This window comes from Urocitellus parryii, chromosome 1 (genome assembly GCF_045843805.1).
Source record: "Urocitellus parryii isolate mUroPar1 chromosome 1, mUroPar1.hap1, whole genome shotgun sequence".
Lineage (NCBI taxonomy): Eukaryota > Metazoa > Chordata > Mammalia > Rodentia > Sciuridae > Urocitellus > Urocitellus parryii.
In genome coordinates, this window is record NC_135531.1 from 38,743,048 (window position 1) to 38,770,074 (window position 27,027).

Here is a 27,027-nt window from a genome sequence, read left to right on the forward strand (position 1 = left end):
TGCTGAGAAGTAAGATTGTTCGATCATATCCCAAGTGCATGTTTATATTTTAAGAAATTTCAATATCAGTTTCCATAGTGTCTATGTATTTCCACAAACAATGTATGAGATATATGATTTCTGTGTATCCACACCCAGCATTTGGGTATTTTTAGTATTTTTATTTTTGTTATGCTCAAACATATATAGTGATATCAAAGGCTTGGATGTTGAATGACTTTGCCTATGTTTCTTTGTCATGTGCAAATGGTCCTCAGTTTACAATGATATGATGCCCAGATAAACTCATTCTAAGTTGAAGGTATAATCGAGTTGAAAATGCATTAAATTTATCTAAACTACCAATCACTATAACTTAATATAGCCTACTTTAAATGTGCTCAGAACACATACATTAAGCCTACAGTTGGATGAAAAAAAATCTTAACACAAGGCATATTTTTAATAAAGTTTTTAATATCACAGGTAATTTATTGGAAACATTATGTATACTGTAGAACATCAGTCATTTACCCTCGTGATACATGGCTGATTAGGAGCTATGGCTAGGTGCTGCTTTGCAGCATCAAGAGATTATTATACCATGTGTCACTGGCCCCAGAAAAGATCAAAACTCAAATTCAAAGCAAGGTTTCTACTGAATGTGTATAACTTTGGAATTATTATAAAGCTAAAAATCATAAGCCCATGGCTATGGGTATAGTTCATAGTTCATTGGTAGTGTATGTGCCTAGCATGTGTGAGACCCTGAATTCCATCCTCAGCACCAAAAAAAAAAAAAGAAAAGGAAGAAAGAAAACTAATAACATCAAGCAATCATTAGTTGGGAGGACCATCTGCAGCTGTAGAGCTACTCAATTACTTTTTGCATATTTCAAGATCTATGGTGGTTTTCGTGGTCATTGTGTGGACCATTTTATCTAAATTGCCTAATTTATGTGTCAGAATTGTTTATACTATTTATTATCCTTTTGATATATCTAGGGTCTACAATGATATTGCTTTTTACATTTCTGGTATTGTTAATTTGTCTTTTTTCCCCCTTTTTAGCCTTGCTGGAGGTTTGCCAATTTTATTCATCTTTTCAAAAATAAAAAAAAAAAAAACTAGGATTTTGTCTCATTTATTTTCTCCATTTTTTGGTTTCAACTTCATTGATTTCTGTTCTTGTCTTCATTATCCTCTTTGCTTTGCTTGCTGCTGCAGCCCAGGACCATAAGAAAGTATCATACTGCAAATTACTGACTTGGAAAATAAGACTAAATGCTTTAGATTTATTTGTTCTTTTTTCTAGTTTCTTGGAGTAGGAGCTTAGGGTGATTTGAGACTTTTTCACTTTTCTAACATAAAATTTTAATGCTCCAAGTGTCCCTCAAAGCACTACTTTTGCTAAGTCACAGATTTTGATATATTTTTCTTTCTGAACAATGTGCTTTTTAGATTTGCCTTAAAACTTATTTAACTCGAGAATTATTTACAAACATGTTAACATCCAAGTGGGGGAAGATTTTCCCATTATTTTTTTTTATTACTGATTCTAATTTGATTCCATTTTGGTCAGAAAAACATACTCTGTAATTTCAGTGTTGAGAGAGGACTGTTGAGGTCTCCAACTATAATTGTAGATTTGTCTATTTAGTTCTCTAAGTTTTTGCTGTTAGGTGTATCACATTGCAAGTTGGTTGTCTGGTTTATATTTTCTTGCTGGGTTAACACTTTTATTATGTGTGGTGCAATGTCCTTTGTTGTTCCTAGTAGTTTTTTTCTTTTACTCTGACTCCCATTTCATCTGATATTAATACAGTCACTTCTGCTTTCTTTTGGTTAAAGTCTATTTGGCATATATTTCCATCTTTTCATTTTCAGTTTACCTATATTGTCACATTTAAATTGTTTCTTATGGGCAACATATAGTTGGTTTATTCTAAATCTATTCTGCCAATCTCTGCCTTATTGGCATAGAAGTCTATTTAGACCTACAAAAAATATTTTTTAAATTATATATGGTAGTGGAATGCATTACAATTCTTATTACATATATAAAGCACAACTTTTCGTATCTCTGGTTGTATACACAGTATATTCACACCAATTCATGTCTTCATACATGTACTTTGTATAATGTATAGTGATCATCACATTCCACCATCATTAATAACCCCATGCCCCTTCCTTCCCCTCCAGCCCCTCTGCCCTATCTAGAGTTCATCTCTCCCCATGCTCCTGCTCCCTATCCCACTATGAATCAGTCTCCTTATATCAAAGAAAACATTTGGCATTTAATTTTTTGGGATTGACTAACTTCACTTAGCATTATCTTCTCTACCTCCAGCCATTTACCTGCAAATGTAGACTTACAAAATTATTGGTGCTATTAGGGCCTAACCCTGACATTTTCTTTTTCTGTTCATTGTTTTTCCTGTTATGTTTTCCCCTGAATTTCTGTGGAGTCATCATAACATGTTTTAGAATTTCACTTTGATTTATCTGTAATGATTTTACCACATCTCTTTTATAGCTTTCTTTAGTGGTAGCTCTCGGTATTACACAATTTTATGTATAATTTATTACAATTTACTATTGCTGACACTTTACAATTTTAAGTGAAGTATAGAAAACTTACCTTCTTTCATGTCCCTTTGCATCCTCACTCAATACTAAATATTCATAATATTAAATATTTCCTTTACATTACATTATATTGGCAACCAGATCAATATTGTCATTCTTTGCCTTAAGAGTCAAACGTAAGAAAAATCAGAAAAGGAGATGCTGTGTTTATTGATAATTTTATTCTTTTCATTGTTATTTCTTCCTTCCTGATGTTCCAAAATTCCTTTTTTTTAATCATTCCCTTTCTCTTTGGAGAATTTCTTTAGCCATTCTTTTGAAGTGAGTCTGCTGGTGACAGGGATTTTTAATGTCCTTCATTGAGAATGTCTTGATTTCCAAATGCATTACTAAGAATTATTTCACCCGATGCAGAATTTTACTGGCAGTAAGAGCATCTGACTAATGCTGTGACACTTTTCTAGGTTCTATGTCTCTGATGAGAGTATGCTGTCATTCAACTTGCTTTTCTCCACTAATTGATAAGGTATTGTTTCTGTATTGCTGCTCTCAGGATTATCTCGTCTCTAGTTTTCACAATTGTGATGATGGTGTACCTTGGCAAGGATTTTATTGAATGCACTCTGCTTGGGGTTTTCTCACTTTCTTGACTCTATAGGTATTTGTTAAATTTGGGGAGTCACAAGTCCAGGTTCCTGCCAGGCATGGTGACACATTCCTGTAGTGCCAGCTACCCAAGAGGCTGAGACACAGGATCACTTGAGCCCAGGAATTCAACACCAATCAACCCGTGCCAAATATCAAGACTTCATTTCAAAAACAAAAAACAAAAACAAAAGTTCAGGTACCACACTCTGCCTCCATTGACAATATAGAAGAAGGGTATATGGCTCTTCTAGGGCAAAAGCAGAAGTTCAGAATTTTCAGTAAGAATGAGAGGAGTTTCTCATTATCAGGGATGAAAAATTTTAGCTCCCATTCCCAACTCTTCACTCAGCATTTGCTGCTGAGGGTAGGTTTGGGGCAACACTAGTAATGTTTGGCTCATGTCAGAATCATTGTTTGTTTTGTAAGGCCTAACATTGTTATCTGCACTTAATGGAATAGGAAAAAACATATCTACTCCAAATTTCAGAGGATGACCTTCTAACCATGGTTTTTAATCTAATTTCTGCAAAATACTATTGCTCACTTCTTTCAAATTGGCCACATGTTTTAGAACACAGATACTTCTTTGTTAACCATTGGTAATTTAAATATATATTTGTTTTATTAAAGTAAGAGTCAAATATAATACATAATAAGATATTCTAATATCCTCAATATTTTCCTCCTTTAACTATTAGAATCATTAAAATGCACTAATTAGAATATTGATTCTTTTTGTAGCAGTAGACATTTTAATAGAATACAAAATTAACCATAATTTTTGCTGAATCAATCCAAAATGGTACTGAAAAGTTGAAAAAAAATACCCAGGACCATGAGCAAATTTATTCTATGCATCAATTTCATTTTAAATGTTCATTTTTATCAAAGTCATGGTTGCCATTTAAATTTTAAAAATATAGTTTAGTACATTTTGAAAATTGCTTTCTGACTAGCTTTCAATTTGATGTGTCAAACAAAATGCAGTTTCAGGGGCTGGGGCTGCAGCTCAGCAGCGAAGTACTTGCCTAACACCTGTAAGGCAGTGGGTTTGATCCTTAGCACCACATAAAAAATAAACAAATAAAATAAAGGCATGCTGTCCATCTACAACTACAAAAATAAATAAATACAATTAAAAAAAAGCAGAGTTTCAGCTTTGGTGAACTTTTGTGTTAGGCTTGAGAAAGATAAATTGTCTAATAAAACTTCAAGTTTCTTATGAGTACATACAAAGAAAACAAATGTTTTCTATTAACATTCACTTATAGATCATTACTAACAATGTAAAATTTGAAACTATATTTCCAATATTTAAATTTTTAATTCACAAAATTTATTTCATTGAGTTTAATTGTATATTAGATACATGCTGGGTTATGCAAATGCAACACAAAGATTTTTACAATATTCTTATACACATATTTTCTGTACTATTTACACAATACAGAAAGGCACTGATGAGAATTTACACATGGGCTAATAAAAGAAATCATTACAATTATTAGGAAATATGTCATAATAAGTCAATGGTCCTTGACTTAAATAAGATTAAAGTTTATGGTCAAATTTTAACTTGAAAGGTACAAAAACAGTTAATATAATCATATTTTGTGCTATTCATTTTACAGCATTAAATAATATTACAGTTAATTACATATGTAATAAATCTAATATTTTCATTTATTTATGAAAGTTTAGAAAAAATAATTTGTGATAAATAATTTTCTGAATTAAATTAAAAATTGCATAGCAAAATTAATTTTCATGAACAACATTTTAAAACATATTAGATAACACACCAAAATAATATGTAAATTTTAACCAGTACTCTAAACAGGCTTCCCTCACATTTTCCCATGGGGTAATGAAAGAGTAAGAAATATAGATGTTATAGGTTAGTCGTGGAATTAAAAGAAATTTTGACAATGCTATTCACAGGAAAATATTGTAATAAAGGCATAACGGGGCATGCCTGATTCACCTAGAACCCCAGACATTATTATAATGATGAATTAATCAGAGGATACACATATCCAAATAACTGTCCAGTTCATCCCATAAGCTAGCAAAAAACAAGATTTTATTTGCCATTTTCTCTTTTAACTTGTGAATCATACTTTTAATGCCAATAAATCTGAGTCATATCACATACTTGCACAAAGTATTAATGAAACTTTAAGCTTAGTAGATGGTCTCACTATAGGCACTTCTCCACAGTGACATTCATCTGACATTTATTAAAAATGACTATTTTCAGCATTACCTAATTGGCTATCCTCTGAAAGTTAATTTCTGTTAATCATTCAAACTTGCTGCAGATGTTACCACTGTGTCTATGGTAGAACATCCATAAAATACTCAGTTCCTTCCTGTAGGCTAAAAGTGTGACCACCAGGTTCATTTTCTGTCTTTTGTCTTGGTGATTTTATAATTAACATCTTCTTTCATTTTCAGTGTTGTGAAAAATTTTATGGTCACACTCACCACTCACAAGTAGAATTAGAAAAAGTGTTAAAACAAATTAAGGTATTTTGATTCCCCAGCACCAATGGAGAGACACAGAATGCCAAAGCATGGGTTCCCTAAATCTTGAGAGAAAGATTATGGAACTTATGATATAATTGGCCAGCCAGAAGAGTGAATTTCAAAAATCACAGAAAGATAATACATAATAACCTTATTTTCTAAGAAGTGTGTAACTAGCAGGTAGAGTTGCTCCACAAGGTAGACAAAGCCAAGGCTTCTGAAGCACTTGGGATTTCAGTCCCAATTCTAAACATGACAGGCAGGATGACTTGAGGCACTTACTCCATCTCTCTGAGCCTAAGTTCCCTCATCTATAAATATAAAATAGCAGGAAATAACTGTTTAATGACATAGGATGATGTGGAGATTAAATGATATAAAATATTCCAAAGCATTTTGCATGGTGCCTATCACACACTATGCACTCAATAAATGTCAGTTGTTGTTATTAAATAATGTAATATTCCTTAATGAAGAACTCAGTTGGCAACAAGGCATATAACTGACTTTCCAGATGGAGTGCAAAGACATCTCTAAGTGTGGAATGAAAGAAGTGCACATAGTGCCAGTTTTCTTTTTCTGTATAATAGGATAAATTAATCAAAATAAGGATAGGATAGGATAATAATAAGGATAGGATAAAAATAAGGATAGGATAAGTTAATCAAAATCAAAGTAGACATGTATAAATATGTATGATTTAAGATTCCAAAATAATTGAATCATTCCTCTATTTCTCATTCACTTCATAAATATTTATTCAGAGCACCAACAAGTAGGTCACTGTCTTTTAATTAATACTGGAACACATTCTTGAAGTCATTCCTATCTAAAGTTGAGCATCGCTTATGTGAAGTAAGTCCCCAATTCTGTGGATAGATTTGTTCAGTTACAGAAGATTCATTTTCCTACCAAGAAGTAGAGCAGATACTCAGTAAATCATTTTGCATAAACCTATTTAAGTGCCTCAAAGATAAGGACCCAGTGCATAAGCAAGCAGAACTGACAATTTTTTCCTTTTGATGATTTGATGAAAGGTATGCTTTCAAGTATCCAAATTAAAATGTTTTTTTAAAAAACTGTTTCTTTTAAAATTAAAGTCTGAAGTGAATTCTGAGAATAAGGTATCAGAAGACACTGTCAGGACGGGGACAGTGGAATGAGATTAGTGAAGTGGACACAACTATCAACTCTCTAGGGAACCATACAAAAGAATACAATTACTGAAATTCTTTTATTTAAAGTCTACACATTAACTTACAAAATAAAAGAAAAAATGGGCTTACCTGTGTGCTGTCCATGAAACATGGAGGACAATAGGAACTTAAGTTAAAAACAATACTTTCTGTATAATAGTTTAGGCAAGTTATATGATTGTTTTCCCCTGTTAAAATATTTTTTAAATTCTGATTTGTCACCATTTAAATTGTTTCTCTAAAATAAGCACAAATTTACAAAAGTTGATTTTTTTTTTAGTTATAGATGGACACAATGCCTTTATTTATTTATTTTTGTGGGGCTGAGGATCAAACCCAGTGTCTCACATGTGCCTGGCAAGTGCTCTACCACTAAGCCACAAGCCCAGCCCCAAACTTGATTTTTATTAAGAAATTTATCCATTCAAAACACATTTTGATGACATCTTTAATATATGTTCATTGTGGTAGATACAGGGTATAAAAATAAAAGGCAAAATCCAGGAAAGAGTCCAGCAAATATATTTTATAATACAGGGCAATAAATGCAGAGAAGTTTGTGCACCTAAGATAGTACGTGTCTCACTGGGAATGAGAACTACCCAAAGTCATAAGATCAGCACAAAATTACGACAGGTAGTCTTGAGCTAGTGGATTGGGGAAAGACATCAGGGAGAGCATTCTGGGCTCAATCTCAATGTATAAAAGCTACTTCAAGACATTGGAGAGAGATCAGCAATTTGGTGAACTGCAATATTAAGAAACGGCAATGGTGAGCCTGTAGCAATTTGGCCTGGAACCTATCAGGTGAAGTTCAAAAGTGAGATTTGTATTTAAGAAAGAGGATCAAGCAGCAGCACAAAAGATGGGTTGATAGAAGATGAGACTGGGGAACAAAAATCAGCTGGTGAAGGTGGGAAGGGGGAGGCAATGGGATGGATTAATGAGGTATTAAGGTAAAAGAAATGGAGATTCATGACCCATAAGTAAAGGAGAAGAAAGGAGCACAGTCAATTTTAGAATTGGGCCTACATAAGAAATGCTAGGGAAAACAGACTGCAAAAGGAAAAGATATACATTTTCATATAAACTGTATGTGAAAATATCTGGGAATTCTATGACATCATTAAATCCACTTATTATTCTGAAAATCCCCATGAGCTGGAAAGAATCACAAAATTTCCCTAGGTGTCTAACATATAAAGCTGGAGTGGTTTCTCTGCTTCAGCTTTTCTTCTGCTTAGTATCTGTAGTCCATTGACAATTGGACGTTCTTATTTATTCCATTTATCTTTTCCAAGAGGTGAGGTAATGGAATCATTTCATTTTTAATAAACAGTGCTAAAGCAATTTTCCAGAGCCCTCCAGAGAGACTCTGAAAAGCCAAACATCAACTTAAATGTTGGAGTACCTTTTCTGCCTAAAGTTATTAAAATAACTTGTCTTTGCTAGAAAAAGTAAATGGTAAGCATTGCCACTTAAAAGCAATGCCACTTAAAATTTCAATTTCCTAGATAAATGTTTCAAGATCATTTAACCTTAGGGCACCAATTTTCATTTTTTTTTCTTGAAATCTATTTTAACCTAAACAGTTGGTGGTGTCAAAATAGAAGCATGTATATGCAAAAGAGCTACACTGATTTGGTGTTGTACACAGCTAGTCACAGGTATACCAATTTGAATTGGACTTACTCAAATAATAGTTTTGATTAATTTTTCACTGAATTCAAGTTATTTGGATTAAACTAACTGCCATCATATCACCCAAGATAATTTTTTCAAATTAATAATGAATTAAATCAAAACAAATGAATGGCTCTAAGACCAATAAAATTAATTTGGCCATAAAGCAGTGTATTCCAGTTTGATAAAATTTATATGTCTACTCAACATGTTTTATGACAAAAGACTGCACTGCTGCAGCAATAAAGTAATGAGCAGTTTCCAAGTACTTACTTTATGTGTATTACTTATGCTATTAATATTGATAAACATTAGGTAAGATACCATATAATTTTCACTATTAGAATCTTATTATTTTCTTAACCAATATGCATGGTGCAAGTTTCTATAAAATATTTATTTTCAAATCACTGAATTTTCCCCCAAGTTTTAATCCTTTAATCACCAAGAAATGTGAATTTTTAACATAGTCCCAAGCTCTTCCCTCTTTGCTTCTAATTGTTCTTAACCCTGTTGCCCGATAAGCAGCAGGACCCCAGGCCCTTAAGTATCAAGAGCAACCAATCTAGTATGAGGCATAATTTCCATATTTCATTTAAAGCCATTGATCACTTTTCCTATCTGTTTAGATTTCATTTCATTTAGTTAATAGCGACCTTAGAGAATACTTCAGTTATATGTGCAATAGAAACTATTTTTTCAAGATAAGTCTAAGGCATTTGCAACAACATAGAAGTACTTTAGTACTTTCAGATTTCAGTCTAAGGAATTACTATCATAAAGCATCAATTGTGTATTTTTATATATTTAACCAGTCATAAATTCTAAGAAACTACATAACAAATAAAAGATACTAGGAAATCATGAACCACAGATGAATTACAGATAGTCACAGTGTTGCATTATGACTATATAGTTCTGCAACTTAAAACATGAACACCAGGAGGTGTACCTGAAAAAGTTCAAATCCCATGGGGGGGAGAAGGGGATTCTACTTATAAAGACTAAGCAGATCTTTGGTTTGGTGTAGGAAAGCAATGGAAATGAGCGGATTAAGATTAGGAGGATTTGCTTTTGTAGTGACAACACTTTGGGACAAGCAAATGGTTTTATTTCCTTGCTTTAAACCATCATTTGTGGATTAAAAGTATATATTTCTTCTACAAATTGTAGGATAACCATCATTAGCAAAAGCACAAAGTATTCATTTCCAAAGAAGACACATTATTTTACAGTATCACAGAAGGAAGAACTTTACATCAAAATTGTTACAAATACTTCACATACAGAGAAAGATTTGGGGAAAAAATAACTTTTTTAGACAAATGGCAAAGGCTTTCTCTTTAATAAATTCTTTGGTTTTAAACAGGTCTTAAGTGAGATTTGTTCAATAAACTATTAACTGATTTTGCTGGTGACTGTTCTGTGTGTCGGTTATGGACCAGGATGTAATTCATTATCTTGGATTACAACTCATAGAACATGTTTGAAACAATTTACCTTTCTTTAACATAAAAACAATAACAAAATAAAAATATATCTTTAGATATTAGATAGCACATTTTGTTTATGAAGCTACTACTTTGTGTGTTGCATAAACTTTTTATCTTTTAAAAAAATAAAAACTCTGATGGTCTTAAAAGAAAGGATAAACCAAGATGAAATACAAACTCTGCACACATCTTCCCATGACCCCTGACATGATCTTTCCATTTATTGGTTCCCAGATTCCTGCATTAAAAAAATAATAAAACATAATTAATGTCCTCATTATTCTATAATAACTATTACTTTAGCAAAACAAAAGTACTGGGAAACAGGGGTAACCTACTACGAAAGTGAGGAGCTCTGCTGTTGATGAATTAAGAAAATTTTAACTCAATAAAAAATCAGCAATTATGAATTAATTCACAGCACTAAATATATGGGAATATATGAAAATAAAATGATAGAATAATACAGAAAACTTGAGAGAAAGAAAATGTTATGTGAAAAATTGTAAAAGAAACTAGCCCAAGGTGATAAAAAAAAAAACAAAACAATACATAGAGAGTGCAATTGATTTACTTTTAGATTGGTTGCTGCCTATTTTCTGGTGGGGAGAAGGATGCTATTAATTTTTATATAACTATATATCTTCTTCTATAATAGTATAACAAGCATATTCAAGCACACTGTCAATTACTATGTCTGTTTTGAAACTCAAAAGAAACTGGATTAATAGCCTGTGTATATTGGATTTTGCCTTGTAGCTCAGTGATCATTTGGAAGTAACTTACAATTTTTCTGTGTCTTGGGGCATTATTTTCTATACCATTGCTATCATCTGATTTCCTGTGAGGAAAACAAAAAGGGAAATCATCATATGTTTACAATGCATAAAATTAAGTCAGTATATACCATTTACATCATGGCAATCAGGATAAAATGGAAAATGCCAATGCAGACAGAATGCATTTTTCTAAAATTTTTTTATTCTTAATGTTGATTTTTATTTTTGTGTCACTGCTTGGAGAAGGGTTGTTGCCTTGATGTCGATGATAAAAGCAGGTTTGTTCTATGCAAAGGGAAGAGTACGAATGGGATTTGGGCATATAACCATAACTTAGGCATTGTTTGGAATCATGCAAGATAATAGCCAATAAGGAGCTCAACTAGGTTGCGTCACACAGGTGTCATGCTTTGATGTTTATTACACATTGCATTAGAGGTCAAACATGGTTCTTTACCCAATGTACATCAGAACAAGAGTATAAATGTAGGCTTCAGATTCTTAAGAATGATTAAACTAGGTAACTGTTGTGCATTGTGAATGTCCTTGGAGATCTGTGCAGGCTTGAGCTCATTAAACTACTGCCACTAAGCAATAAATTCAACCACCCAATCAATAATGTCAAAATTGGAGTGTGTGGATGGTGGTAGGTGGAACTGAGTAGATTATACACCCAAGTAGAGCGATAAAAGCACAATCTCCTTATTGAACTATTTGCAGTAACTAGCTTGTTTTGATGTTATTGTGTTTAGTATTATATTTTTAGATCTTTTTCATCAAGAAACTCCTATAATCATGGGGAATCTAAGTACATATATAAATGTTATATGTAAAATATATTTTGTGTATAATACATAAAAATATTTTCTGCCTCCCAACATTATCTCTAACAAAAACATCTAAAAGAACATTGTTACAGGGTACAAGGTTGGGTTGGTCCAAATGAACTTAGAGTGTCCTCACTCCCTGTACTAATCTTTTACTGAGATAACCTAAAAAATTGAGACATTTTCAATGATTTCTGTGGTACAGTGAAGGACGAAGAAAATCATGTGCACTACCCCAGTTCTCAAAAAAATATAAAATTCATTCTTTGTATTATAGATTGAATCAGTTTGATATTGTCTCTAAGATATCCTAAGGGAAAAAAATACTGAATAGGGGAGGCTGCATAAATGACCATGAAATTATACAGAACTGACAGTCCATTCCACACTGTTCAGGCAACCTGCTTCTTAGTATGTCTTGCACAAACTAGAATGCAGCCTCTACTTGTGACCTCACAGGAATGGTCAGGGACTCTGTGGAGGCTGAACCAGGGGAACAGAAGAAGCAAGGCAAGGTTATGCTTGTCTTCCAGTATGTGAACAGCTGTTGCATATTTAAGATTCTAAGAATAAGAAAGAGGTCCAATACATGGGAATCAGAAAAATTCAAAGTTCAGGTCACAATAAACAAACTGCCCAAGTTTTCCAGGAAGACAGCAGACTGCCTTGGAAGAAGTGTGATTGCCTACCAACTGGGAGAATGTCAGAGTCCAATACAAAGCCTTTTCTTGGAAGCTCACCTCTTGATCTCTCCCTCTCTTTTTTTTTTTTTTTTTTTTTTTTACCTGCTATTTGTGAACTGAGTCAAAATGCCTGTTTGAATGTCTGTGAATTGCTGCAAGACAACTGTCTGGCCCAATACTGTTCTTTCAGGTGGCTGCAGACTCACACCCCAGGACACCTAAAGGCTAATAAGGATAAACTTCCAGTGTCATTTTGTGTTGGTGACAGTTGTCCAGATCTCCCACTTCTCAGGTTTTTTCATCTGCAATAGTCTCACATTCTCAGTCTGTGGCCCTTGGCTCTGTTACTCAGACTTTAATCCCCATCTTGGGCACCTCTGTCACGGGCCTTCATACTTCATACTTCATTTCCACCTTCCCCATACCAAATTATATTCCCATCTATTTTATTCCCAACCTTCCTCATGTTCTACTCTAAAAAGGGTTGTAGAAGAATTCATGACAAAATTTGTATTCTCTCAAGAATAATCACTAATAGAATTACAAACCAGTGATTTTCAATCTGACAATCAGAACTACTGGTAGATGTTTTCAAGAAATACAAATGCCCAGACCCAATCCCAGAGGTTCCGGTCTGGGGGATCCAGCAAGGTCTGAGTCACTGTATCTGACTATGTAGTCAAGAATGAGAACCATTTAAGCAAATAATATTCCCCTGTGGTCATTGAACACTGATGCATCAAAGTTTATGCTGAGCATTTTTACATTTATTATTTAATCCAATAGGTTTAAGTGATAAATTCTACTATGAACCCATTCTGTAAAGGAGAAAACTGAAGCACAGAGAAGTGTGGGTAGTAAGTGATACAGGGGAATTATTCTGTAGTTTTTATTGTTTTTAATCTTGTTTTGTAGTTATAAATGGACAGAATGCCTCTATTTTGTTTATTTTTATGCAGTGCTAAGACTCAAACACAGTGCTTCACACATAACTCTGCATCTGAGCTACAGCCTCAGCCCTAGATGGGAACTCTAACACAGGCAGAGGACTCCAGATGCCAATCTTCACTACCTCATGGACATGTTCAGAAAATAACATGCATATCATATATTCTGGTGCTTTTTGTGTTCCTGACTGTAAATAGTTCATTCAGTTCCATATTTATCTGTATTTAACTGAAGCAAAAAATTAATCTGTAAAAAGTAATACTTACAGCTGTTCAATTTGTTCAAATTCTTTCCCTTCCTCTGTGTAACAAAAGAAGAACATGAGAAGAAAGGTTTACTATTTTTAATGAAACATACATGTTCAATTTAACCCCCCTCCCAAGCTAAGAATGCCCAGTGCTGCTCTTCCTGTTTGGAATGAAGCTAAAATACATTATCTAGACCAGAAGCACCAACGCAGGTGCTCCTGCTTGCCTTCCTCTTTATCTACAGACTTCATCTCCATTTCTGACCAAGAAAAGCCTGGGATTTTCAAATATATGATTGATTATCTGCCACTATTTAAGTTATTAAAAATTCAATACAAAATCAGAAAAGAATACAGAATGTTTAGTAGATTCTTTCAAGGGACCATTGGTTTCTCAACCCATATCCTATCAGGCACAGGCTACAACAATAAGACACTGATAAGACAATGTCTTTTAAGAAAATTCCAGAATATTTGATAAAAATATTTTAAAATGAATTATCCAAGTGAAAAAAAAAACTGTCTTTAAGATCTTCTATATTAAGCAAAGACAGATTTTTCTAATATTGCAATGTCAACTGTCATATCCCCTCATTAGTGCTCAGGTATCAGTAGCATCAAAAGGAAAAAGTTAATTTATTACTAATATTTTTAAGCAAGTTGAAACAGGAAGACCATCAATATAGGCTCACAGCTCAATATCTCCCTTGTTGTTAATATAAATACTGCTGCAAATAATAAAACGGGATTCTTTCACAATACTTCAAAGTCACTGTGAAATATTAAGTCATAGTACATATCATAAGTAAGTGATATCATAAATAAGTAACAATGAAAAAATAAATCCTACCTGGGTGCTTCTTTTTCTTTTGCGTGTACATTTCACAAAGCAGAATAAAAGCCACTAAAAGGATAACTTCAGCAATGATTGCAAGAAAGGGTTTGAGGGGCACCAAAAAGCTCAGCACAACAAGTTCAATGTGTTCCTCACTCTCGCCCAGCTGGAATATTGCATGGCACCAGTAGGATCCGCCATCTTCCTCCGAAAGATGCATTATCTTGAGCCTTGTTTCATTAGCATGTTTTCCATTGATAACATATTTATCATTCATGTGAACATCAACAGGAACCTAATGTAAGGAAATGTTAAAATCCAATGCTATCATATCACATAAAAGACACATGTCCTATATGATCTAATTTTGAGCAAAGTTATCACGTAATGCCAAGAAAACTGCTTCCTGGAAAAAAAGGCATACTAAAATTTGTGAGACCTTATATACAACAGAATTAAATCTTATCAGAGTTTCATTTTCCAGGTAGCAAATCAAGGAATAAATATTCTCTGTGATAAGAATTTAGCACTGAATGTTTTAAAAAAGTGAATAGATCATCATGGGTGAATATTATATGAGAATAAAAAACAGAAGAATTCCAGCCATCTGGGTTTAACATTCCAAGACTGACCAGCTCTTCACAAGCACAAGTACAGTGAAACAACTCCCAACCCTGAAGCTACCCACTATTTCTGATCACTCCCATGAAGTCGACCACTAACCCTGACAATGGGAGCTCTCCACACTGGAACTGAAGATGCAATCTTCAGGCCTTCCAAGCTGATACAAAAGCAATGGAAAAAGAGATTTGCTATCTTCAGGGGCTTGTATCCCTTCTTATCCTTCACATCCCAAATTCTGTCTCACAGGCAAAATGGCTTCTGAGATTCTCTAGGTTTTTGCCAGGCTCATAACAGTCATACTAAACTATTTGGAAGCTGCTATATTTAATCAATTTAAATCAGATTTTATTCCTAGGCCCATCTGATGTCTTCCCTGGTCTCACTGTTCAATAAATGTTACTCTGCATAAAAATATTCTCAGAGGTTACCTGAGGAAGAACTCTCTGTGAGTTTCTTGTTGGTCAAAAACATTGTAGTGACCTGACTCAATGTACACGGCACTGCCAGGGATGTTTAGGACAAATGCCCCCTCCCAGAGTCAGAGATGAAAAGTCAAAGTCTTGCATTTAAAATAAGTCCAGCTGATTCTGATGCAGATGGTTGGTTACATTTTAGAAAAATACTTGACTTAAAAGTTTTGACCTGGACCTTCTTCCCTGCACTTTTCTCACATTTATTATGACCCATGCTCAGAGTCAACTTAAGAGAATAATTTGCCTAACAAATGGACAGAAGCACAGGTATATATATGTAAAATGACATTCTAAAAGTTTAATATAATTTATTTAGGGAGTTTTGTTCAGTAATAAAGAGAAATGAAAATATGTCATTTGCAGGAAAATGGATGGAACAAGAGGATATTATGTTCAGCAAAATAAGCCAAACTCAGAAGGTTTAAGATCATATATTTTCTTTCACATGTGGAAGCTAGAGAAGAAAAAGGAAAGGAAAGATGGCGGAGGGATCACAGGGAAATCAACAGAATGGAGAAAAGGGACAAAGGGCAGGGAAGAGGAGAAGGAAAGAAAAATATATATGATTCAATTTAGGCTGCTGTTTGATATCATATATGCACATATAAATCAGGTTGTGTATTTCAAACACTTGATTTAGCTTTACAAATTTATTTTTTTAATATTTGCATACACCTTTCCTAATCATCAGTAACATGACAAAGAAAAGTATTAATTGGGTAAGTCTGCACAACCTGGAGCTATTGTTTGAAAACTTAAGCCAATGTTACCACGGAATCAGTCACTCCTGCTTTCCAAGTTCTCCCTCTGTCATCCTTCAGCTGTCTATAAGTCACCAATTTTGTCCCAGAAGGAATTTAATATTTCATTATAAAATCTATTCTGATGCACATGCTTCTTCAAGAATTATAGCCTGCCTTTAACAGAGCTTTAATTTCAATGATCATTAGCAGCAGGGCTAGAGAAGGATGTCCCTGAAGTCTTCTAGCCATTTGAGGCTATGTGGGAGGAAGAAACCAAAATTGATTTATTGAATCCTTTTTTCTTTCCTTCATATCAGCTCTTTGAATAGTCATTTCCCTTAAATAAATGAAAATTAAAGTACAGTGTTTGGCTCCCATCCAGTGACTGGAAGGTCAAAAAAAAGCATATAGCACTTACAGATAGAACCTAAGTTTGTTACCAAATTTTCATTATTTTTCTTAAATGGAGTCTTATGTTACATTCTATCACAGATTCTTCATAAGACAGAAATGGGAAATGAAGGAGTTTTTTTTCCCAGTTACTTTCATGGAAGGTTAGGGAAAGAATCTCTTTTGATGAGTTTATTTCTAAAGTGGTTAACTATAAATGAAATCTAACTTCCTTTTGAAGAATTTAAATAAATTGCTAAACCTAAAAAAAAAATTAAAGTACAAGCTAACGAAACTAAGATATTTTCATATGTACAATGCAATATGCTGAAACACCAAAAGACAACTCCATTTATCACTGTTCTTTCATTATGAGTACATACCAAAAAAATAAACATAGTAGGCATTTTGAGTCTATTATAATCTTGTTATCTATAAACTAAACGGGTTTTGTTGGTGTTGTTGCTTTCTTCAAATCAAAGAAGCAAGCTCTTACCTGTACACTCCCATTACTACGGTACCATGTCCAATTTGTAGGAAAACAATGTTCACATTTACACACCAGGACAGTAGAATCTCCCACATACGTGATCAATGGCTTGTGTTTTCCATGAAGCTCAGGAACTAAGAGAGATTTAGAAAAAAATGTACATACTGAAACTGTTCAAGTAAAAGAAATGTCTTAAATTTTAAGACATTTTCTCCTTTAATTTTCTCAACAATATGTGATTTGATTTTCTTTATATTGTTTGAGTTATATGTGAATTGAAACAAATTAATAGTCACTAGGGTATAGTTAATAGTAGTAAAAATACTAATAGCTAGACAGCTGCAATATAATTGTCTCCAAAGTAGAAAGGGAAGAAAGCCCTTCTTTGATTGAACCTAATAACAATTATAGCACTGCAATAAACTGTGACAAACACCTGTAATCCCAGCAACTCTGGAGGTAGGGCAAGAGAACCACAAACTCAAGGCCAGCCTTGCAACTTAGTGAGACCTTGTATGAAAATTAAAAAAAAAAAAATTAAAAGGCCTGGGAATATAGGTAGGTGGCAAAGCACCCCTGGGTTCAATCCCTGGTACCAAAAAAGAGAAAGAAGCTCCATATTTCCAAGTTTATTATTCCTACCTATATGTCACCATAGAGCAATTATTTTCTTCAAAGTTTTGCTTTTTGAAGGCATTTGAATAAAAAGAAAATTACCAGATTGAAAATTGTTGGTTGATATAGATTTACCACGAATGGAACTGGAGGCTATCATGCTAAGTGCAATAAGTCAGTCCCAAAAATCTAAAGGCTGAGTGTTCTCTATGATATGTGCATGCTAACATACAATAAGGGGTGGGGTCGGGGGAAGAATAGAAGTTCACAGGATTAGACAAAGGGGACTGAAGGGAAGGGAAGGAGGATGGGAATAGGAAAGACAGTAGTATAAAACCTATGTTCATATATGAATACATGACTAGTGAAAATCCACATTGTGTACAACCACAAGAATGGGATCCTAATTAAGAATAAGTTATACTCCATGTATGTATAAAACATCAAAATACACTCTACTGTCATGTACATCTAAAAATAACAAATATAAATAAATAAATAAATAACAGATTTATTAGAAGCCAGCAAAGAGTTAGAAAGGGTCGAAACATTAAAAATTAATAATAATAAATTAAGAAAAAAGAACAGTGTAAGAAAAAAGGTTAAATTGAAAAACACTTCATGTGACTTTTTAAAAATATATATGCTAATGTATACGATGACAAATTTCTTAGGTAAGTTTAACATAGATGTCATTATAGCAATAATTAGGTTTTAAGATTTGAACAATTAAAAATTAGGTTTTAGGATACAAACAATTTGGTGAAGAAAATTTTAAAAAAGAATACAAGTAATACAATAAAAACTCAAGCCTACACGAAGAAATCAGTTCCTCTGATTGACCTCAAAAGGATGTATCTAGAATGAACACTTAATCTAGGGATGTCAACTGATCAATGATGATTACTCTTTTTGATTTCTTTCTTGTTTTTTTTTTCCTTTTACTAACTTTAGCACATTATTTATTTTGTTTTTTTCACTTGTGTTTATTTGTTTAGTTTACTAGCAGGGGAAGAATGGATAAAATTATGACTGTCTAAATTTTTTATACTATGTTGTCAAATTTCATAGGTATTTTAAAAATTTTACTCATTATTCTATTTTTTTAGATTTTATATTTGAGAGGGACACAGTAGAAAGTGGGAAGATCAATTTTAATTGCTAAAGTTAAATATAAGATTAAATATATTTTTCAAGTACTCCTGAGTTCCTTCCTATTACCCAAAGATAATTGTGCAAGTATTTGCTGGAGGTATAAATTTTAACGATGAGCAAAAGGAAAATAATTGGTAATGACTGGGAAAAAATTCTAAATTGTGTAGCCCTAGACAAGGGTTGGTTGGAGAGCAAGGTTTCTTCATGGGTTCTGTCCTTCAGTGATTAACGTTACAATGGCAAGTGAGCAAGCCACCTTGTATTCCTTACTGTTTAAAATGTGCCTACATCATTGTCTCCAATATAATTAAACATATCCCCTCTTCATTGGGACTGCTGAGCAGCAGAGTACTGAATGAGACACTGTTAATAATAAAGAGGTGCACATAAAAGGAGGGTATGTCACCCCGAAGGAATAAATGCTTTGGTAATCCTAGCAGAGATGACGAAGAAATCTATAAATCAGAGGATCCCATACTTTTAATAGCCAACTAAACATGTTTTGATTCAACTGAATAGGCAACAATTTTACATAAACCAAAGATGTGAAGTACCAGTCAGAATTTGCAATCATCCCCTAATAATCTTTGGGCATCTATAGAGGAATTACTCGGGTGCTTCTGAAGAAGCACATTACAGGAAAGTCGAGAGCATATAGCTCACTCAAGGTGCTGCTCACTACAGTCATCCCAGCCAGAAGAAGCTTGGTGGCTAATCTCACCAAAGATCTTCTTGGCATTCCTTTTGAAAGACTAACTGGAACTCCCTGTCACCATCAAGCTAGGGAGCATGAGGTTAAGTTCAAAGATCAGAAGTCAACACAATGTCACAAAGACAAGATTTGGGTGTAGGAGATACTTGACTTAGGACTACAGTTTTAGTGGTACCAGCTTTAAGGCTAAGGGTAGATCATCCCCATCCTGCGATATTACAATAAAGATTAAACAAGAAAACATAATGTCCTTGGTGCATGGGAAACACCATAAAATTAAAAATTTTATTAAGATTATACACTGCTACTGCTTTCTTAATTAAGTTGTTTTATAATCTGCAATGCCCACAGCCCTTCTATGTCCTGTTCATTGGCCGAATTAATAGGATCAATTTTTTTATGTGGAAAAATTATTTCTAGGCCAGCTAGCCCTGTGAATCAGAAAAGAAATAAAACCCAGGAAAAAGAGAGAGAGAGAGAGAGAGAAAGAAAACCTGGAAATTAACTGAACACATCTCAGAACCATGGGAATGAGAAAAAGATGCTAAACTGAGTCCTTTATGAAACAAGTAAAATGACAAAAAGTAGGAGATAAATAAGTAAAAAACAAGGGTCAATCTGAGATGATAATTATGTAGATATGGTCCCAGTCCATCCCCAAATGTAACTATCACTACAGAAAGGTAGAAAATCTTTGCCACCTGATCCTCACATAGAGCATTAATATCCAGGATATACAAAGAATTCAAAAAAACTAACACCAAAAAACAAATAACCCAATCAATAAATTGGTAAAAGAACTGAACAGACACTAATCAAAAGCTATACAAATGGTTGACAAATACATGAAAAAAATATTCAACGTCTCTAGAAATTAGAGAAATGCAAATTAAAACTACTCTGAGATTTCGTCTCACTCCAGTCAGAATGGCAATTACCTAGAATACAAGTAACAATAAATGTTGATTAGGATGTGAGGAAAAAGGCACATTCACACATTGCTGGTGGGACTGCAAATTAGTGCAATCATTCTGGAAAGTAGAGATTCCTCAAAAACAAAAATTAGGAATGGAACCACCATATGACCCAGCTATTCCACTCCTTGGTATACATCCAAAAGATATAGCATACTTCAGTGACACAGCCACATCAATGTTTATTGCAGCACAATTCACAACAGCCAACATATGGAGCCAACCTACGTGCCCTACAACAGATGAAAGAATAAAGAAAATGTGATACACACACACACACACACACACACACACACACATATATATCCAACAGATAAATGGATAAAGAAAATGTGATACACACACACACACACACATACACACACACACACAGGAGTATGACTCTGCCATAAAGAAGAATGAAATTACGGTGTTTGTCAATAAATGGATGGAACTGCAGACTATCATGCTAAGTGAAATAAGCCAGTCACAAAAAGTCAAAGGTAGGATGTTTTCTTTGATGTTCGGAAGGAATCTAAAATTGGGAGGAGGGAGAATACAAAATAGAAGAATGATCAATGGAGTAGATGAAGGGGAAGGAAGGAGGGATGAGATAGGGAAAGCAGTGGAATGAATCTGACCTAACCTTCTTATGCACACATATATGATATACCACAGTGAATCTCACCATCATTACATTCACAAGACACTAAAAAAAAAAAAAAAAAGCAGGAAGATCAGTAGAGTAGAAGGAGGAGAACAGGAGAGGGAAGAAAGGAGGGAAAGAGGAAGTAAGTACTGGGGACTGAATTAGAGCAAATTATATTTCATGCTTTTAAAAATATATCAAAATGAATCCTAATGTTATGTATAACTAAAGATAATCAACTTAAAAAAAAAAAAGCAACCTTCAGTGAATCCTACTGCTTTAACCACACATTCAAGTGGTTGGCTAAAGCAGCTAAATAAGATCATTGTGTTTGCAATGGAGTTTCATTCAGTTATAAAGAAGAAATTGTGTCATTTGCAAGAAAATGGATAGAACATGACAGCATTATATTAAGAAAAATAGGCCAGACTATATGGAGAAGGTAAAATGGAGAAAGGGGGAGAAGAGGGCATGGATCTCATGAAGACAGAAGGAAGACTGGGAGAGTAGGGGAAGAAGACAAGGGGTAGTGAGGAGGGGAGGGAAAGAGAGGCAATGGGGAATGAAACTGACCAAATTTTATGTGCATGTACAAATATGTCACAATGGATCCCACTATTATGTACAATTATAATGTAGAAATAAAAAATTTTAAACATTATTGTGTTTGCATAAGCATTATAATTCAAACAAATCAGTACAATTTAAGTGAGGGTGCCCAGTTACTGCACCTTACAGATAATACAAAATCAAACTGGCTAAAAAGACCTATGTAGTATGTGAAGCAGAAAGCATACATGATATAAAATATAAGAATTAAAAAGGAAATAGCCCATTCCCAACAAACTAGTTTTAATGAGAAAAGGCAGAAAAAATACTTTGAAACAACCAAGAACTAATTTTTTTAATAAAAAGACAATTACAGTCTAGCTTATTTAAATGGAGGAAAGGTTCTCTCTCACATAGGTGTTTTGCCCTATTAGCTAAGGCTATTTTCTTAGTTTTCATTTAATTTTCTTAGTGTGCAGCTACCACTTCAGAGATAGCACAGACATGGAGGAAAGTAACCAATATAAGAAATTGGAAGCAACTCTAGGATCCAAGAGAATAAGGGGACCATCTGTCTTAATATTAATATAACAAGTATATTTTAAGTTCTTGAGAAAGAGAAAATGATTAAATGTTAAAGGCTCAAATCGGCTGAATCATGGAACATTTTGTTCTCTATTATTTTCCTTAGGGCAGAACCAATTTTTGCACTAGATATTTTAAGGCTGTGGTTAGAGAAGGCTGGCAATGCTCTACAGTCTGAGGTCCATGCTAACCTCTGTTATCAACTCCTTCCTCTTGTTCAGCCTTCTTGCTTTCCAGCCCTAAAGAGGGAGGCTCTCCTCATATTATAGGGCATTAATTAGGCCCTATTTCCTATAACTGGGAATTTGGAAGCAGAAACAATTCAGCCCCATGCTCATCAGTTATTTTTCCTGGTTGCAGGTGAATTATCTTCTTCTGTAGAATAAGTAGTACCAAACTGAGTTTGGGTTATGAAGGGATAGACTAGTTTACTTTGGCTTAAAGGCTAGTAACACCTAGCTGGTGGGCCAGTAATAATCCATCTTGGTTCCCCTTTCTGTGTGTATTTCCACAGCTGACATTTTGCTGTGAGGAGGAGTAACCGGATCAGTTCAGGGCTAATTTTTTTCCTGAATACCCTAACAGAGCACTATCAGTCTATCAACTCAATACTACTTTCTAATCACACTTACAGATTAGGTGAAGTATTAAAACACTGAAGCATTTGAAAATTAATGTCTCACTTGAAAAGATCAACCCTACTCTAGAACAGGTGTCAACTAAAGACCTGCAGTGGGATCCTCCACTAAAGATCTTTGCCTCACAAGCATAAGGCCCTGATTCAATCCCTAGCACCCCCGTCCCCCCAAAAAAGACACAAGGTTCCCTCCATCCTCAGATGGAGCAGAGCCACACTGCTTGACTTGTGTGGGAGAGGTACAAAGTGTATTCATGAAGCACTGGTCTTTGGCCAGATTAGGATCACCTTAGCACAAACACTGTTTAGAAGTGCAGACTTTGCAAATGGTTGTGCTGGGCATTGGTCAAGGCCAGAGTTTCTGCTTTCCTAGATTGGTGATCTTTCAGATATGCTATTTCTCAATTTCAGTATGTTTCCTTCCATAGATTAGGTCATGCTTTAACAGAAAATGTATTGAAATATAATCAAAATATTGAAAATTTCCCACAGGTTAAAAATCAAAAGTGGGAAAAGGTAACACTGGGAGGAAAACATGGAATACTATTTTTCAGCAAGTCTCCATGAGGCACATGCTTGGGACACATATCTGGCAGCTGAAAGGGGTTTTCTAGGAAATACTTGGGTATTATATAAGATCCAGGTTAGGATCACATGGCTGTGCTACTAACCATCCCAATTAAATGTTGGGATTAAGCTGTACACTACAAACAAATGATAATGACCGAGTGATGACAAGGAGAAGATGAAACAAAATTCTGTTTTCTTTTTTTATCTCCTCTGTTTCCTTAACTGTCTCCTGGACTAATGCCCAAGTTCACATTGACCATTCCTCTGCTCTGCTTTATATGGGTAATAACAGCAGTGTGGGCTTGAATGATACAATGTACCTTATTTAGAGAACATTAATTTGTTTGAACTATTGGGGAGGGAGGGTGGTCACAATTTGTTCTGGGCCACTACTTATGTTTGGAAATATTTATTAATATAAGGACAGTGTGACAGTATTCTAATGTGCCTTGCTGATTTTTTAAACTCTGGGTAAAGTAGGACACATGAGAGCCTTGGGGTTGGAATAATCAGGTTTGAAGGTAGTGAAATGGCTGATTTAGGATACTGTCTAGGAAGATGGGTTCGAATCTAGCCAGTGGAAAAGTAGCTCTCTGGAGCTAGAAGGTTGGAGATCTGCATTTGCATATCAATGGACTAGAATAGATTAGCTTAAATGTCACAGTTGGTTTAAGGACATTTAGATGCTATCACATTAGGACAAAGATTCTTCCATAGGGTCAAGGAGAGCTAAGTGGACTTCAGCATGAAGACTGAGGACTAAAGTCCTAGCTGCTTCTATGATGCTACTTTTCCACACTTTTACTTCTTGGATACTTCCCAGAGAGGACAGATGGCTGAGTCATGACAAGTCTCATAGCATTTGGTCCTATCAAAATCTCCCCATGAGTTCCAAAAAGTTCTCATTTGTAACCAATTTAATTTTTGCATCCTTTCTACAGAGATTTTTAATATTGATTCATATTATGGAAATTTTCAGCAACTAAGGATATTTGACCCACTACTGAAGAACTCTCATCTCTCATCTTTCTTGGATGAAAAATAATCATCAGCAGCTAGAAGCTTCCGAAGTGCACTTTTGCTGTCTTGCAGGTTCTGGCATCCACAGCCAAACACACAAAGTCAGCGGGGGGGGGGGGGGGGGGGGGGGGTGTTTGCCTTGTACTAATCCGTAATGTTGAAGCCTTGTTATACCCTTGTAGCAATAAATCAACTGGCTCCTGTAAAGACAGAAGCAGGGACTTTGAAGATGATTTTTTTCTAAGGGCTCAGGCTCGAGCTATAGTTGACTCATGTGGTCTATGACCCCCCCCCAAAAAAAAATTATTTTGGCTAATTTTAAAATAGTGGATAAAACAGGCTTTTCATGCACATTCAACTCTAGTGCTGCTAAGAAAAGAAAATTCTTCTTAGGAAAAACCATAAGCAAACCATGTAGAGAAAATATAATAGGACAGTGTTTTAGTCAGCTTTTCCCTGCTGTGACTAAATGATCTGACCAGAACAACTATAGAGGAAAACGAGTTCCTTTTTTGAAGGCTCACAGTTTCAGAGGTTTTAGTCCTTAGAAGGCTGGCTCCATTCCTTAAGGCTCGAGGTGAGGCTGAACATCATGGCAGGAGAGGGTGGCGGAGGGAAGCAGCTCACATCACAGTGATCAGGAAGCAGAGAAAGAGACTCCACTCTCCAGATACAAATATATACTCCAAGCCATGCCTCAATCCCCATCTCCTCCAGTGACACCCTACCACTTTAGTCAACACTCAGTTAATCCCTATCAGGGGATTAATTCACTGATTGGGTTAAGACTCTTACAACCCAATCATTTCTCCTCAGAACCTTCTTATGTTGTCTCACACGTGAGCTTTTGGGGGCCACCTCACATCCAAACTGTAACAGACAATTATAAAAATATAATATACAACACTCCACAAGCTTTACAGACCTAATAAAAGAATAACTATAACATTAATTATTGTGTTGATATCTTTAAATTCTACATAAATGAAATTATTTCTCCAAACAATATTCAACCTAAATGAATTATTATTTTTACCAAGGAAGATCTGGAAGGACTCAACTTATTAATTTCATAAAAACCTTCAGGATATAGTATGTACTTAAATGTTATATTACTGCGAAGCAGCAATTAAAACCAAACAAGTTATCTGGACACAGGGGTGCCTGTCTGTAATTTCGTCTACTCAGGAAGCTGAGGCAGGAGGATTGCAAGTTTGAGCCAGCCTGAGAAACTTAGCAAAATACTGTCTTGATATAAATAGGCTGGTGATGCTGCTCAGTGGTAGAGTGCTTGCCTAGGCAGGCATGAGGCCCTGGGCTCAATCCCCAATATCACAAAAATAAACAAGAATTTGAACTAAATTGCTTCACACAAATTAAAAAAACAAGAGGAAAACGCAAATATTCAGTGGTTTCTTTGCATGCCTGAAAGACTTGATTTAAAAGCTCATCCCTATATTGGTCAACGTCAGCTTAATAATGTCAAAAGAGTTGAGGAATCCAGAGGCCTTCCCTAAGAATATTTGGCATGAAATTGATATTTTTGAAAAGTAAAATGCTTCCAGTAATATTCACAGTAGAGCCAAGAATGGTCATATATAGTAAATTGATTGATTTATGATGAGGGCTAATAAGGAAAAAAAAAATGTTGTACAGTCAATACTTAAACTTTGATCAGGCATGATAAGTCTGTATTTCCAGAAAACAATGCAATGTAGAGGACAGAGAGGAGACACACCACATACTAATTTTCACTAATAAGTGAAAAAGTATTAAACACACACTCACACACACACACACACACACACACACAGCATTTAAAGTTGAATTTCCTGGGAGCACTTAAGTCATGAGATTTGGTGAGCAAAGACCTATAGGCCTTCTTTACATATTTAAAGGACACTCAATAAAATGTGATCATTGGTATTTTGTGTGTATATATGCATGTGTGTGTTTAATACTTTTTCACTTATTAGGAATAGTGAAGGGGGGAGGAAAAAGGAAAGAAAGAAAGGAAAAGGTAATAGAAAAGAAAAGGAGAAAAGGAGCAAAGAGGAGAATGAAAGGGAGGACAAGACAGGGAAAAGAAGAGAGGAAAAGGACACAGTAAGGAAATGCATGTGGTCCATCCACTCCTCCACTAAGTTAAATTAGTCAACAGAAAAAAGAAGATTAAGAAAGAATATACATGATCAAAATAATCAAAGGAAAAAGCCAATTTCTGCCTTTAGAAAGACCAAGGACTTGTTATCTTTACTAAATTGGAACATTTACAAAACATGCAAAGGGGGAGAGTCCCAGTGCAGAGAGGGCACAGGGGGAGACGTGGGAATGAACCACCTTCAATCGTGGAAATAAAGAAGCAGGTTATTCTGCTACTGCCAGGGCCTTTAGGGTAGGATCAGTATTCTGTTAGAATAAAG

General features: G+C 34.6%; 1 protein-coding gene across 2 annotated transcripts in view; it reads right to left on the reverse strand.

Moving 5' to 3' along the window:
- Nucleotides 1–4,568: 4,568 nt before the first annotated feature.
- Emb (embigin) overlaps nt 4,569–27,027 on the reverse strand; it is a 55,615-nt gene continuing 33,156 nt past the window's right edge. For both annotated transcript variants that reach the window (XM_026385969.2, XM_077800226.1), the window contains 5 exons: nt 17,166–17,293; nt 14,455–14,734; nt 13,624–13,657; nt 10,907–10,961; nt 4,569–10,358 (listed from right to left, as the gene is read on the reverse strand). In XM_026385969.2, coding sequence (XP_026241754.1) covers nt 10,341–10,358; nt 10,907–10,961; nt 13,624–13,657; nt 14,455–14,734; nt 17,166–17,293 — 515 coding nt within the window. In that variant the 3' untranslated portion in view covers nt 4,569–10,340. The remainder of the gene's footprint in view (nt 10,359–10,906; nt 10,962–13,623; nt 13,658–14,454; nt 14,735–17,165; nt 17,294–27,027) is intronic.